The sequence below is a fragment of the Lutra lutra genome, chromosome 15, assembly GCF_902655055.1.
Source record: "Lutra lutra chromosome 15, mLutLut1.2, whole genome shotgun sequence".
Classification (NCBI taxonomy): Eukaryota; Metazoa; Chordata; class Mammalia; order Carnivora; family Mustelidae; genus Lutra; species Lutra lutra.
In genome coordinates this window covers 37,017,975-37,034,601 of record NC_062292.1, presented here as the reverse complement: position 1 = coordinate 37,034,601, position 16,627 = coordinate 37,017,975, and the positions used below count along the sequence as shown (strand labels likewise).

At 35.0% G+C, this 16,627-nt stretch overlaps 1 protein-coding gene across 4 annotated transcripts in view; it reads left to right on the top strand.

Annotated features, from left to right (window-relative positions):
- ZBTB41 (zinc finger and BTB domain containing 41) overlaps positions 1-16,627 on the top strand; it is a 52,081-nt gene that overhangs the window by 28,556 nt on the left and 6,898 nt on the right. For 2 of the 4 annotated variants that reach the window (XM_047703968.1, XM_047703969.1), the window contains 2 exons: positions 4,008-4,096; positions 13,410-13,515. In XM_047703968.1, the coding sequence (XP_047559924.1) occupies positions 4,008-4,096; positions 13,410-13,515 (195 nt within the window). The remainder of the gene's footprint in view (positions 1-4,007; positions 4,097-13,409; positions 13,516-16,627) is intronic. The other 2 variants (XM_047703967.1, XM_047703971.1) reach the window with 1 other exon arrangement.

Genomic DNA, 16,627 nt, shown 5'->3' with positions numbered 1-16,627 from the left:
ATAAATTACAATATGAAAATTACATCATTTAAGTTATGTAAATGTATTAGAAATTCAGTTGAGAAAAAATTAAGTACTTATTTATTAATTCACTTAAAAATAGTAATATGCCCATATGTAATATGCCATATAGTAATATGCCCATATGTAAATCTGTCTAATGGCTTAATAGAAGACAGTTGGATTACTATATTTACTGCCATGCATTATTTTATTTGAAGTAAATGAAGAAAATCCAGCCTCTCTCTATACATAGTTGGTAAAAGGTAGAGTATTATGATAGCAGTCTTAGATAATTGTGGCTAATAGTCTTTGCTACTACACCAAAACTGTTTAAGTGCTAGTTTCTTCAAGGTAGTTGCAAGGTGCAAACTGAAACAAGATTAATGATATTGCATACTCTGTTACAGTGTATTGGTCTTTTACTTGAATGAATTTTTTAACCTATGCATAAGTTGTAATATGCATTTGTCATTTGGAAAATATGTGTTCAGTAAGTTATGCCAGATGTCTAAATGTTAGTACATTTCCCAGTAGCAGATCAACAAATCACGTTTGTTAATGTCGCCTCCAGTCTCTCAGAAAGGTGTATTGGGAAGCTGTCAATGTGACAAGGGTAGCCACAAGTTCTCCAAAATCTTTATACTAGCTCGAAAGCTCAAACTTTATCATTGATGACAATATTGAAGTAACAGGTTTACTTCTTTTAATTTTCAAGGAAGTGTCTGCCAAATACTCAAGTCTGTAACCATGGCTTGTCTTTTATTCTTTCAAGCAAAATGGTATTTCATAAAGAAAGTGGTTCCTTCAGCTCATCCCTCAGACGCATGTACTTCAGTGTGTAGAAGGGCTTCTTGTGTCCTTGCACCTTCATGACTGAGAACAGTACAAAGGCCACAGTCTGAAAGGTTGAAACTTAGTAAAATTAGTAATTTAACTCCTTTACCACATTTTTCTTTTCTTTTTGTGAGTGCCTGACAGTGAGGAGCATAATGATCATTACTACATTTTGGTTCTACTGCCTTGTTTAGAGCTCAGATGCCAGCACCTTTACCTGCCATGTTTTTTTTGTATATGTCATTAGTGTAAATGCCAACACAATGAGAAAGGCAAATAATGTTACAGTATTATTTTGAAAAAAACTTTGATCTGGAAACCTTATGAAAGAATTTTGGAATTCCCTCACTGCTACAGGAGCCTGTGGGTCTATCTCCTGGCCTAGATAATTTTGGAACCAGAACCTGTAGGTTCCACTTCCTACAAGGGCTGGCTAATGGTGGATCTAAAATGTGAAGCCTTGCATATCATTTTATGGAACCAATACTTATTCCTGTGTGATACAAAGCCATTGAAGATTTTAAACAAGAGGGTGACACAGTTGGATTTCTTTTGGGGTAGATCACTCTTATTGGTGTAGGGAGGCTGGGTTTGTGGTAGATAAATTGAGGGAAATAAATCAACCAGTTAGAAAGTTGTTAGAATTTTGGAAAAAGGTAGTGGGCGCCTAACTAGGGAGTAGCATTAGTAATAAATAGTAGAAGGTGCTTATTTGAAAAATACTTAATTTTTTGAGAGAATGGGAGTAGTCATGGATAATTCCTGTTCTCAAGGAATTCCTCTTTTCATATGGATGGTTGATAAATGAGCCACTGAGACAGAGAATACAGAAGATGGACTAAGTTTACAGAGGGAGATGATGAATTATTTGGTGTGTATTGACTTTGAGATGCTTAATAGAAACTCAAACATAAAATGTGATAGGTAAATCTAAGTCTGAATCTCAGGAGTGAAGTCTGACCTGTGGATAAAGATTTATACATGAATACATAAAAGCCCATTTTCCAGGAAAAGAATGTGGAGTGATGAAGGTTAGCACCCCTCCTCCTACCCATTATTTTCTACATTTCTTCTTCCCTTTTAAACATTTAAAAATGGTGTCTCTATTTCAGTATCCATATCTACTTCTCCACTTTCCATTCAGTGTAACAAGCTGTTGTGATGTGATCTCTGACTTTACTATACCTCTTAAATTGCTGCCAGCATAAGTTCCTTATTTCTAACTCAATAGACATTTTTTAAAAATAATTTTATTTATTTGAGAAAGAGGGAGAGAGCACAGGTTAGGTAGGGGAGGGCACAGGGAGAAGGAGAAGCAGGCTCCCCTTGAGCAGGGAGCCCAATGCAGGGCTCGATCCCAGGACCCAGAGATCATGACTTGAGCCGAAGGCAGACACTTCACCAACTGAGCCACCCATTTTTAAGTCCTTTTCACAATGGGCATCTCAACTTCATTTGGAACTTTTTATCACTCCTGTCCTGAAAATGTATACTCTAGCATCCATATGAGAAAGAAGAGTCCCAGGTACATGCATAGGGCCTGACCCATTGAGGTCTTTGTAGATTTTATCTTTATCCTATGTTCACTGTGAGGCACTTAAAGTGTTTTGAGCTTATGTATGTTTAAAACGTCACTCCGTTCATAGTATAGACCAAGATTTCTTAGTTACAGCAAAGACATTTTGGGCCAGCTAATTCTTTGTTGGGGAGTTGGCCAGTGCACTTTAGGTTTATTTATTGGTATTCCTGACTTCTGTCCACCAGATGGCAGTAGCACCTACCTAGCCCCAGTTATGAAAACCAAAAATGTCTTCAGGCATTGCTAAATGTCCTATGCAGGGCAAAAAAGACCCCTGTGTCTTTCTATGTGTGCCCCTGTTTGCATCTCTATTTGTACTTACTGTGGATGAACAGAATAAGACAAAACAAATATACTAGTTACAAGTCTTCTGCTAAGTTCATCATGACACTCCCAAGTCACTAAATCTAGATTATCTTTTTAAATGTTTCCTCAAGTAGAAGTAAGTTTCTGAAAGACAGGACCTTGCATGGAGTTTTTGTAGCCGCTTTGTAAATGTTGAGTTGAATGGCTTGAAAAGTACGAGTGGCATTTGAAACCTTAGGCGTACTATTGCTGTTGAATATTGGTAACGATATGCTAAACATTCCAGTAAGACTCAGTAGATAGGTTAAAAGCAAACTGTCTTACAGAACATTATAGTAACCTGTGTTTGAGTTAGTTTGGCATGTGCTCATCAGATATGAATTACTTCCAAGGTGAGATGATAGGTTTCCTAATAACCACCACTTAAATGCTAATCATTTTACAATGTCTTAATCCTCACAATGAAATTGGAGTCTAGGATTGTTAAAATCACAAACACATATTCTTAGGTACTGCACTTTACTGCCTGTTAAGGTAGATTTGAGTACCTTGTAGCTTCTTATGTCTATTAATCTGTGATAAAAATAAAGGTCTGGTATTGTGTTCTTTTAAAATTTAAGTATAAAATTTAACTTCAAGTTTGTAATATTTATTGTTTGTGTTATTAAGAGAACCAGTTGGAGCAGCGTCACCTTTTTAATGAAGGCACTTTTTTTTTTTTTAATTTGATAGACAGAGGTCACAAGTAGTCAGAGAGGCAGACAGGAGGGAGAAGAGGAAGCAGGTTCCCCGCTAAGCAGAGAGCCCGATACAGAGAAATTCCTTGTTTGTAGTGTATAGTTCTGCAGGTTTTGACAGATGCATGTAGTCATAGAACCATTACCATAGTCAAGATACAGAATAGTCCATCACCCCTAAATTTCCACCAGACCTCTTTGTTCAACTCCTTTTTTCTTCCTTGAACCCATAATTGGTTTGTTTCTGTCCCTATAATTTTCCCTTTGATATTTTTAATAGCAAATAATAATACAGGAGTCCAGTGATTTAAATCTTAAAATTAAGTGGTTTAAAGTCTAAGGCGTCTTTTTATAGATTTGCTTATTAAATGTAACTGGAGGAGGAAAAGCCAGAGGTAAGTTTGGTACTTTAAAATATTTCTACATTCCTTTGGAGTTCTGTGCTGTATTAATGTGAGAATTATATGTAAACTTTTTAAGTGTTATAACCTATTTTCATTGTATTATCAAAGTTATATTGAAAACTCAACCCTTTTTATGTTTCTTAGATACAAAGCAACCTTTCATCAATGCGATGTTTGTAAGAAAATTTTTAAAGGCAAATCAAGTCTGGAAATGCATTTTCGGACGCATTCAGGTAAAAGTTAATGGGTATTTTATTTATATCTTTGTGTAATTATTCAGGAGTAAAATATGGACTTTTAAACTTGGTTGTTTTTTGTTTAATTTTTTTGTCTTTTCCCCATATGATTTTTACCTACTTTATTAAAATTGAGGTCATGGATGAGTAATATTCTGCCCTTCAGTTCTCTATAAGCTCCAATATTTTTGAATATTATTTTGTAAAATTCGGGCAAATTTTTCTCCATGGGGAATTTACTCACCTTTTAGCTCTAATACTCTCCCTTTTCTGGATGTTTATGTTTGTGCTATATCTGTGTAACTCTCTGAAGACATTCCTTTTTTTCCCTCTTTTGAAAGAATAAATCAGATAGGATTTGATTCTTACCAGGTTACTCTTTTTTTTTTAATTATTTTTATTAACATATAGTATATTATTTGCCTCTGGGGTACAGGTCTGTGAATCATCAGGCTTACACATTTCACAGCACTCACCATAGCACATACCCTCCCCAATGTCCATAACCCAACCACCCTCTCCACCTCCCCTCCCCCCAGCAATCCTCAGTCTGTTTTGTGAGATTAGGAGTCTCTTATGGTTTGTCTCCCTCCTGATCCCATCTTGTTTCATTTTTCCCTTCCCTACCCCCCAAGCCCCAACTCTGCCTCTCAATTTCTCATTATCAGTGAGATCATATGATAATCGTCTTTTACTGATCAACTTATTTCGCTAAGCATGATACCCTCTAGTTCCATCCATGTCGTTGCAAATGGCAAGATTTCATCTCTTTTGATGGCTGCATAGTATTCCATTGTATATATATACAACATCTTCTTTATCCATTCATCTGTTGATGGACATCTAGGTACTTCCCATAGTTTGGCTGCTGTGGACATTGCTGCTATAAATATTTGGGTGCATGTGCCCCTTTGAATCACTGCATTTGTATCTTTAGGGTAAATACCCAGTAGTTTGATTGCTAGGTCATAGGGTAGCTCTATTTTCAACTTTTTGAGGAGCCTCCATGCTGTTTTCCAGAGTGGCTGCACCATCTTGCATTCCTGCCAACACTGTAGGAGGGTTCCCCTTTCTTCACATTCTCTCCAACATCTTTCGTTTCCTGACTTATTAATTTTAGCCATTCTGACTAGAGTGAGGTGGTATCTCAGTGTGGTTTTGATTTTTATTTCCCTTACCAGGTTACTTTTGTATACTTTCCTTTTCACATAGTGAGTTGTGATTTGTAGGTAGTTTATAATAGAATGATGTGTTTCAGCTGCTTTCCAGAAGATACCATTTTCTAAACCCTTCTTTGTTCCCCCTTGGTAATGCTACCATATTTTGAAATACACACTGTGTTGGATTCTTTCTTAGATGTTGTCATAGTCCTTGTTTGACTTCCCATAGAAATTAAGAATTCTTTTTTTTCTCTTCGTTTTTTTTAATTAATTTCTTTTCAGCATAATAGAATTCATTGTTTATGCACCACACCCAGTGCTCCATGCCATATGTGCCCTCCATAATACTCACTACCTGGCTCCCCCCTCCTCTAACCCTCCGCCCCTTCAAAACCCTCAGATTATTTTTCAGAATCTATAGTCTCTCACGGTTCATCTCCCCTTCCAATTTCCCTCATCTCCCTTCTTTTTTTTTTTTAATTTTTAAATTTATTTATTTATTTATTTATTTTAAGATTTTATTTATTTATTTGACAGACAGAGATTACAAGTAGGCAGAGAGGCAGGCAGAGAGAGAGGAGGAAGCAGGCTCCCTGCTGAGCAGAGAGCACGATGTGGGGCTCAATCCAAGGACTCTGAGATCATGACCTGAGCCGAAGGCAGAGGTTTTAACCCACTAAGCCACCCAGGTGCCCCATTCCCTCAACTTCCTTCTTAAATCTAACCTACCTTTCTTTAAAAAAAAAATTATTTGTGCATTTATGGCTGTTTTGTTTTATATTTACTTGGACTTTCTCAAGCCACTGTTCTAGAAGAGAAAAATAATTTCATAAATATCATGGATTTGGGCAATTTCATTTATTACTTGTACAGTGCTGCTATTAAAAATAAAATACATCCCCCCCAAGGAAAAACTCATAATTTGGGGGTACATATAGGAATATAAAATGAGGAAACCATATTAATGCTATCTTCCATATTATTTATGAATAATAAGCTTAATAAACTTATGGTTTGAAAGAGATGAACTTACAGGAAGTTAATTCAAGACCATTAATGATTTAAGAATTGTAAAACTGCAGGAATTATTTAAGAGGAGAAACTTAATAAGGGCTGGCTTCATGATTATATTAAGTTTTTGAAAACATTGACTTATAGCAATTAGTCAGTGACCAGTGACAATGGAATTTCCATCTCTGAATGTCTAAATTGGTATTAGGGACAAGTCACTCTGCCCATTGAAAACTGCAGAAATGAACGCAGTTATGGAATAAGATAAAGTTTATGGCAGTTAAGAAACGAGAGGGAGAAATCACCTAAAGCAGAGGTCAGTGAACTTTTTTGGTAAAGAACTAGATAATAAATGTTTAAGACTGTGGGGCACCTGGGTGGCTCAGTGGGTTAAAGCCTCTGCCTTCGGCTTGGGTCATGATCTCAGGGTCCTGGGATGAGCCCCGCATCGGGCTCTCTGCTCAGCAGGGAGCCTGCTTCCCCCCCCGCCAACCCCGCCCCCGTACTCTCTGCCTGCCTTTCTGCCTACTTGTGATCTCTGTCTATCAAATAAAATCTTTAAAAAAAAATTTTTTTTTTAATTTAAAAAATGTTTAAGACTTTGTGGCCCAGACAGTCTCTATCACTCAACTGTGCTTCTGTAGCATGAAAGCAACTGTGGATAATGTGTAATCAAATAAACATGGCTGTATTCGAATAAAACTTCATTTAGAGAAACAGGCAAGAGGCTGTATTTGGCTTTCAGGCTATAGTTTGCCAACTCCTAATCTTAATTTAATCATCAGGCTACCCAGACAGTGTGGCCCTTCCAAAAACTGATTGCCATATTCCCAAGTCCATTCCTGAGATTTAACTCACTTTTATATCTGTACACTGAGAGTTACAAATACTCTTAGGAGTCTTCATAATAACCACTGGAAATAGATTCACGAGAATGTCAGCTTATTATTCACTTTCTAGAGAATGAATAGTGTACTAGCCAAGGTATCCTTTTTCTCGAATCAAGGAAGCAGAGTTGCTAAATTTATTAACTAGAAAAATTGCTAAATATAGTTATAGAGTAAAATTAAGTAGTAATTTTATGGAATAGTTTATCAAGGAAATGGTAAAGGATACTGAATCATCTTTAGTTTTGTAAAGCTAAACTTAGTACCTCTCTTGTGACCAGAATAATTTTGGTCCCCAGATTCCTTTTGCCTAGCCAGGATACCCTTAGCACATTATCTGTACTGCTTTTTTTCAAGAAACAGATTCAGGTTTTTTTGGAATCCCCTTAACTAGATTCCATACAGACCTTTTCTTTTCTGTTAATGTATTCTTTCTCTAGGCGAGCTGTAACTAATGGGTTGGTTTCAGTTTTGGCCAGGTCAGTGTACTTAATGGTTCAGATGAGTAGATATGATCAGTGCCTAACCCAGGACTTGCAAATAGTAGGTGCTTAATAGTATTTGTTGAATGAATGAATTTATCATATTTACCTATCACTAACCTCTAATCTATCTGATGTTTTCAAACCGCACAGTTAGGGAAATAAGTTGGAATACAGATGACTTACTCTCATCTGTTACGCGTTTTGCTTGTTGTAGTTCTCAGAATAGTGATTAGACCTATTCTCAGCAGTAGTTTTGTTGAAATGTAGTGCATTTATTTAAAACAGGCATTAAAGCTGATAAATTGAGGGCCTGACTTTAGACTTGGTAGAATTTTTTAAGCTGTATGTAAAGTACCTAAATCTTAATGAACAGTTCAATGAATTTTTATAAATGAATACATCTACGTAAATACCACTTAGATTAATATAAAGTATTAATATATTACTAGTACCAGAATTGCAGAAGGTATCCTCTCTGGTCCCTCCCAGTTAATAACCTCCTTGCAAAATAATCATTATTATGACTTCTATCACCACTAATTAGTTTTGCCTGTTTGAACTTCATATAAACGGAATCATACAGTATGTACTTTTTTTTTTTTTTTTTTGGTCTGGTTTACTTCACTCAGTATGATGTCTGTGATATTCATCCATGGAAATGGTTTATTTCTTTTAATTTTCCTAATAATATACCACAGTTTATTTATCCATTGTACTTTGATGGACACTTGGTTTGTAATTACCTGGATGTATTATGAATAAAGCTGCTCTGAAAATTCTTGTTCATGATTTTTCATTATGCATACACATTTATTTCTTTTGTGTATATGCCTTGCCAGGATTATTGGCTAATAAGATATGCATATATGTTCTACTTTAGTAGACATGACTGGACAGTTTTCTAAGGTAATTATGCCAGTTTGTGTTTTTACCAGTGAGTATATGGTTTATGAGAATTCCAGTTGCTCCCTATTTTCACCAACAGTTGATATTACCTTTTTTCTACGCTATTCTGATGGATATGTAGCACTGTCTCAAAGTGGCTTTAATTTGCATCTCTGTGAAAGTAATGATACTGAGCACCTTCCTATATACTCATTTGAATATCCTCTTTCTTGGAATACCTGATTCATTCTTCTGTTGATTTTCTTAAACTGGATTGTTTGTCTTTTTCTAATTGACCTCTAGGAGTTAGGTCTGTATTCTGGATGAGTCCATTGTTGGATATCTAAATTGCAGATTCATTCTACTCTGTGGCTTCCCTCTTCACTCTAGTAATGGTATCTTTCAGTGAATGAAGTTTTAGAATTTTATAGAAATCATGTATCAGGGTTTTTTTGCTAGTTAGTTTTTTACTGTATCCTCTTTAAGAAATTTTTGCCTATTCCAAGGTTGTTAATATATTTTTCTGTTACCTTCTAGAAGATCTGTTTTAACTTACATATTTAGATTATGAACCTTCTGTAATTTACTTTTGTGTTCATTATTAGATAAAGATCAAATTTCCTTTTTTACTTCTTTCTTTTTGCATGTAGCTCTCTAGTTACCCTAGCACCATTTATCAGAAAGACCATCCTTTCCTTACAGCATTTCATTGGCATATTTGTTTTAAATTAAGTGATGATATATGTGTGGTTTCTTTTTGGGCTTTGCTCAGTTCTTTTGTATTATTTGTATATCCTTGCACCATTGCTATATATGTAAATTACTATGACTTGATATCTGGTACTATAAATTATCCAACTTTTTTTTTGGTGTCTTTATTATTCTTGTTCCTTTATGTTTTTAGACAAATTTTGAAATATCTTATTAATTTCCAAACACAGACACCTGCTGGAATTTTATTAGAATGTCCTTGAATATTATATTATAATATTACATTATAATTATACTGTAATATAGGTAATATAATATATAATAATTATATAACAATTATATATAATCATATAAATAAATATATAATAATATATTGTTATATATTTTATAATATATTTAATATATACTGATTATATAACATTATATCAATATTCTATTCAATTTTCAATTATATAGTCAATTTTCCCTTAATTGATTATCTTTATAATATTGAATCATCCAATCCATGAACAGTCTGTACATTAACTTAAGTTCTTTTAAATGTTTTGGGGAGTACCTGGTTCATTTGGTGGAGCATGTGACTCTCAGGGTCATGAGTTCAAGTTTGCCCTTGGACATGGAGCCTACTTAAAAAAGAAGTTACAACTTTTTAGTGCAGATATCTCGCACATTTTCATTAGATTTATGCCTAGATATTTGATGTTTTTATACAAAATTGAAAACTGTGTTTTTATTTGTATTTGTTTCTGATGTATAAAAATGCAGTTGAGTTTGTATATTGACTTTCTATTCAATGACTTTCTATAAGTTATTTTTATAGTTTAGCTCTTTTTTGGATTTTTTAGGCATACAAACTGGCCATCTGTGAATAGTGACAATTTAATTTATCCCTTTCTAAATCCTTTTCTCTCCCTCTTGGCCTTACTACTTTGGTTGACATCACTAGTGGTATATGATTAGAAATACTGAGTAGTGGACATCCTTGTCTTATTCTGAATCTTCAGGGAATAGCTTTCAGTATTTCATAATTAAGTAAGATGTGTTCTGGGGCTCTTGGGTGGCTCAGTCAGTTAAGCTCCTGCCTTTGACTCAGGTCATAATCCTGGGTCCTGGGATTCAGCCCTTCCATCAGGCTCTCTGCTCAGCGGGGAGTCTGCTTATCCCTCTGCCCTTCTCCCCTGCTCATGCTCTCTTTCTTCTCTCAAATAAATAAAATCTTAAAAAAGTGTGATGTTTTCTATATACTGTTTATCAGATAAATTACCATCCATTCCTCATTTAGAGTGTTATGAATAGGTGTTGAATTTTATCAGATTTTTTCCCTGCATTTATTGAGGTGATCATATCTTTTTCCCTTATTAATAAGATAAATGACATTGATTTTTTAACGTGAGATCTTGCATTCCTGATTGGTCTTTTTTTTTGGCTTATGTTGATTAGACATTCTCCTTTTTTTCCCCTCTTGTAATGTCCCTGACAGGTTTTGTTACTATGACTCTGCTGGCCTCAAAAATTATTTGGGAAATAATACATCTTTTTAAAAGAAATGGAGGAGTTTATGTAAAGTTGGCATTATTTCCTTATTAATATTTGGAGGAATGCACTGATAAATCCTTCTGAACTTATTTTCTTTAGAGAAAGACTTCAGTGAAATATTATTTAATATAGAGCTGTCAGATTTTTTATTTTTAAAGGACTCCATGAAATCTGTTCAGAATTAAAGTTACCATATTATGTATCTTTTCAGTGACTGTAGGAATTTGTTGATTTTTCCCTTCTTTATGCATGTTTTTTTATTTCATTTCTGCTTTTTCTTCTTTTAATTTTGCTTGGGTTTAATTTTTGTTTTTCCCTAGCTTTTTATATCCATGCCTAATTTACTGAATTTTAGCATTTCTTTTTATTTTTTTCTTGTATGTATTTTAAAGTTATAAGTTGCCCTCTAAACACTGCTTTAGTGAGATTCCACCCTTTGTTTTATGGTTCCTGTTTTCATCATAGTTCAGTTACAGTATTTTCTAATGTCTGTTCTGATTTATTCTCTTAACGGTTTATTTTTAATTGTAATGCTTAATTCCTAAATATTTGGGGCGTTTTCTAAGTATTTTTATGTTACTGATATCAGTGGTATATTTTTTCTGTCTTTACTTTCAGTTCTTCTGTGGGCCTCTATTTAAGATGTCTTTGGAGCATCGTTTTATTATCCATTATAATCTCTCTTAATTGGGATGTGTTTAGTCATTAAAATTTTACATGATATTTATTTGGGTTTAAATCTGTCATCATACTCTTGGTCCCACGTGTTCCTTGATGCTTTCTCTCTCTTGTCCTCACTTCCCTATAATCATGAAAAATTTTTATTACACATTTTCCCTTCAGTTAGCTTGTCAGTTGAATGTTCTTGCATTGTTCTTTAGTACTCACCCTAAAGATTGCTATCTTGTTAGATAGCACCCTAAAGAGTCTATCTTGTTAGTTCTTTACCAGTTCCTAGACAATGCAAAGACCTTATAATACCTTTATCCTGACCTTTTATGCAGAATGTATTTTCATTCTACATATACTTTAAAACACAAAGACATTATTTTTTGGTTTAAGTAACCTATATTATTTATTTTTAACCATATATTTGCCCTTTACTGTTTATTATTTCCTGCATTTGCATTCTTCCACCTGGGATTTTTTCCTTTTGCATGAAGAACTCCTTTGGTGAATATCTGCAGGATAGGCACCAATTTCTCTTAGGTTTTGATTAGCTGAAAATGTTGTTGTTTTTTTTTTTTTTAATGGAGAATATTTTTCCTGACTATAGAATTTACATTAGAATTTTTTTTTTTAATTTTTATTTTTTCAGCATAACAATATTCATTATTTTTGCACCACACCCAGTGCTCTATGCAATCCATGCCCTCTACAATACCCACCACCTGGTGCCCCCAACCTCCCACCCCCCACCCCTTCAAAATTCTTTTACATTAGAATTTAATTTTCTTTCAACATTGTAAATATGTCATTTTTTTCCTCATTGAACTTACTTTGTTTTTGTTGAAAAGTATACTGTTGTTATTGTTGCTCATTTAAAGGAAATGTCTCTTTTTAATCGGTTGCTCTTTAAGATTTTTCTAGCTTTGATTTTTAGTAGTTTTATTATAGTGTGCTCAGATGTACTTTTTGGCTTTAGGGTTGTTGTTTTTGTTTTGTTTTGTTTTTTTTAATTTTGTGAGGTTTGTAGAACTTACTGCATCTGTGACTTGAGATGTCTTTCTATTGTTTAGTAAGATTCTCAGCCATTTTTTCTTTCAAATATTGCCTTTCCTCTGTACTCTCTCCTTTTTCTGGGATTCCAATTTATGTATGTTAGATCTTTTACTTTGTTTTTTATAGCTATGTCTCATGCTCTTTCTGTTTTTTTTGTTTTGTTTACAGAGAGAGAAAGAACGTATGTGCTGGTTGGGAGGGGCAGAGGGAGATGGAAAGAGAGAATCTCAGGCAGGCTCCATGCCCAGCCCTGAGCCCAGCACAGGGCTTGATCTCACAACCCTGAGATCATGACTTGAGTTGAAATCAAGAATAAAATGCTTAACCAACTGAGTCACCCAGGCATATTTCTGTATTTTCTATCCTATTTTTCTGTGTGCTTCCATATGGATAATTCCTATTGATCCATTTTTCAGTATACTGATTATTCTTCTGTAGTGTCTAATTTGCTACCACATCTATCTACTGAATTGCTCAGTTTTTTTTTACCTGTTCCAGAATTTCCTTTTTTCCCATAGATTCCAATTCTTGAACATGTTACTCATATTCATTTTAATATTCTAGTCTTAATATAGTTTTTCTTCACCTTTAGGTATATCTGTCATCTTTTTTTACCCTCCCTCTTTTGGCATTTGGTCATTTGATTCTGTTCTTGATAGGTCTGACAGCTTTGAATTGAACTTTAGATTTTGTGAATGAAAAATTATAGAAGCTCTTGAAGTTGTATTTTTTCCCAGATATATTTAATTTTCTCACAAGCAGATAGACTGAGATGGCATTGCTCTCTTCTGGTCTGTTTCTACTCTACTTTTCTTCTAGTTCATCATCATTCTGGGGTCTCAACTGAAGTATGATGTTTATACCAAGTCTCCCCACTTTGATGAGACTTAAACTCTCATCTTTGTCTCCCTAGTACCCTTGGAATTGCTGCAGTATCTGTTCAAACATTCAGTATCCCAGCTTCTGGTTTTTAGCTATCTCATCCAGCAAATGGTCATCTTGGGAGTTGGAAAATACAGGTATTTTGTTCATTTCTTTGTTCTTTTTTCTAGGCTCTTGACCCCTTAAATCCTTGCTAGTTCCAAACTCCAGCTTTTACCTTCCAGCTGCCACTTGCCCTCTGTTTCCCCATACATTAAATCCGAAAGTGCGCTGAGGAAAGAAGACACCTCCATATCTTCTTGTGTCTCCAGAATCTTGGCTTCTCACGTCCTGTGTGCCTTGTTTGTACTTCAGTCCCTTAAAGAGTAGATTGAGTTTTTTAAAATTTTGTGTCTTTTCCCCTTCAGCAGCAAGAGACATAGTGTGACATGAATTACTCCATTAAGTCTGAATGGAAGTTCTAAGTTATATTTTCATATACTAATTTCTTTTAATTTATTTATTTGATAGGGAGAGATCACAAGTAGACACAGAGGCAGGCAGGGCGAGAAGGGGAAGCAGGCTCCCTGCTGAGCAGAGAGCCCAGTGCAGGGCTCGATCCCAGGACCCTGAGATCATGACCTGAGCCAAAGGCAGAGGCTTAAGCCACTGGGCCACTCAGGTGTCCCTCATATACTAATTTTTAATATCAAATATAAGAGATCCACTGGAAGACTGTTTTTAGTTCTAAAGATTTTATTTTTTTTATTTAGAGAGAGCATGAGTGGGGGAGGGGCAAAGGGTGAGAGGAAGAGAGCATCTCAAGCAGACTCTGTGCTGAGCATGGAGCCTGATATGGGGCTTGATTTCATGACTAAGATAATGACCTAAGCCGAAATCAAGAATCTTAACTGACTGAGTTACCTAGGTGCCCCAACAGTTTTTAATTCTAAAAACTCATAAATTTCTGTGGTTTTAGCTGAGAAATAGATTAGATTTCTTTGAGCGTTATTTTATCTACTTCTACTCTTAAAAAATAAACTTCTTTCTATATATCTTGTAAGACACCTTTCCTTTGTTTCCTTAGGTCTCTGATTTATGATCTTGAGATGCATCCAACTTGAATTAATTATTGTCAAATAGGTAATTTTGCTACAGAAAGACTTGCTGTAGAAAGTATGTTTCTTTGATATGTATTCTTCTTTTCATTAAATTCATAATTGTTGACCCTTTTCACTATGTTTCTTTAAGCACTCTAGATTTGCTTTTTAAGTATGATAATATCAACATTTCCTTTGTGGATCTTTATCTTTTTACAAACCTAAATTGATTTTTCTGTTGGAAAATGATATTTGTTTAAAATGATCGTAAAAACTTCTCAAAGAACTTCTCAATATGCCTGTTTGGGTCCCAGTTTCTTAAAAGTATTTGTGGGACACTGGAACTGATTGACTATGACTTTATTAAATCCTTTAAGAAGGCTTTTTAAGGAATGTGCTTAAGAAACTATCATGGCTAGTGCTGTGCCAAAGGAGAACACTTAAAACCAATACTTTTATCTTTAAAAATAAATTCTATGCATGGTGGTGGTGTTAATAATGCTGTGCTAGGGTTTTTATTTTTTAAAAAGCTCATAAAAGCTCCTGGTGTGACTGGTTTTGATGCCAGGAATTACAGAAAGAACTTTGTAGTTCTTCTTGCATTTTGGAAGTATAATTTTGTTTTTCAGAACACTCTTTTATAACCTTTTTCAAATTGTCCCCGATTCTGGGTATTGCAGGCAAGATCACACGTTGGATACAGTGTTTTCTATACACAGTTGCAAATAGTATCTCTTTAGGAATTTTAACCCTTTGTATAATGTGTTACTTTAGGTCTTATTTCTTCTTTAGTGACATCAGTAATGATACCAGTCCAGAAATGAGTAGGAATCTAACAGTCTGTATAAATTTTCTTCCCTGGGATTTGAAAGTTCTAATGGTCTACAAATTAACAATTAAGCAATAATATTTAACAAATAATTGTTCGATATTAGTGGCTCAACTTGAAGATGCAGTTCTCTTAATTTTCTTAGAATTGGCCTTGTTTTAATGGAAGGATGAAGAAAATGGTGCTATCAATAAACCCATCTAACAATATAAAATCTTTTCATTTAGCTTTAAAAATATGTGCCTTTATGTCTGTTGTACAGTTGTATGTCTGGATTTATTTGTTTTGTATTGCTGCTGTAACAAACTACTACAACCTTAGTGGCTTAAACAATACAATGTGTATGATCTTACAGATCTTTTGGTAAGAAATCTGACAGAGGCTGAAATCTGTATTTGGGTAGGGCTTCATTTCTTTGTGGCAGCTCTAGGGAAGAATCGGGTTCCTTCTCAATTGTCTTATTGGTAGAACTGATTCTTTGAGCTGTAGGACCAAGACCCAGGTTCTAGTTTTATTACTTACTATAAACTGAGAGTTTTTCCTAGCTTCTGAAGGCCACCACATTTCTTGGTTCCTGGACCCTTTTTCCCTGTTCAAAGCCAGCGATGCAGGGGTTGAATTCTTTTTTTTTTTTTTTTTTTTTAAGATTTTATTTATTTATTTGACAGACAGAGATCACAAGCAGAGAGACAGGCAGAGAGAGAGGAGGAAGCAGGCTCCCTGCTGAGCAGAGAGCCTGATGTGGGGCTCGATCCCAGGACCCTGAGATCATGACCTGAGCCGAAGGCAGCGGCTTAACCCACTGAGCCACCCAGGCGCCCCAAGGGTTGAATTCTTCTTACTGCATCTCTCTGACCCATTCTTCATCGTTTGCCACTTTTGAAGACTTGTATGTTTAAACTGGGCCCACCTGGATAATCCAGTTAATCTCCCCATTTCAAGATCTTTACTCTTAATCAGATCTGCACAGTCCCTATTGCCAATGGAAATCGCATATTTATAGCTCCCTAGAACGTGTATGTCTTTGAGAGGCTGTTATTCTTGCCTACACTTGGCTAACCTAGAATTTATAAATGTTTCATATTAAAAAAACAAACAAACCTAAAACTACAACGTGGAAACCTGACTCAGGGAGAAGTGAAAACCACTCCAGCTTCATGTTCTTTACCCTGATCAACTCTCCTTCTGTTGACCGCAGGCTGGACATCAATATCACTACTTCTTAGTATGATTCTAAGAACCTGGTTAATTGGAGTTGCTGTTTTACTTTCTACCTTTCTTGTGTGGGAGAAAATCAGATGTTTTGGTTTTACAACTCTTTTAGGGGTTGTAGTAGGAATA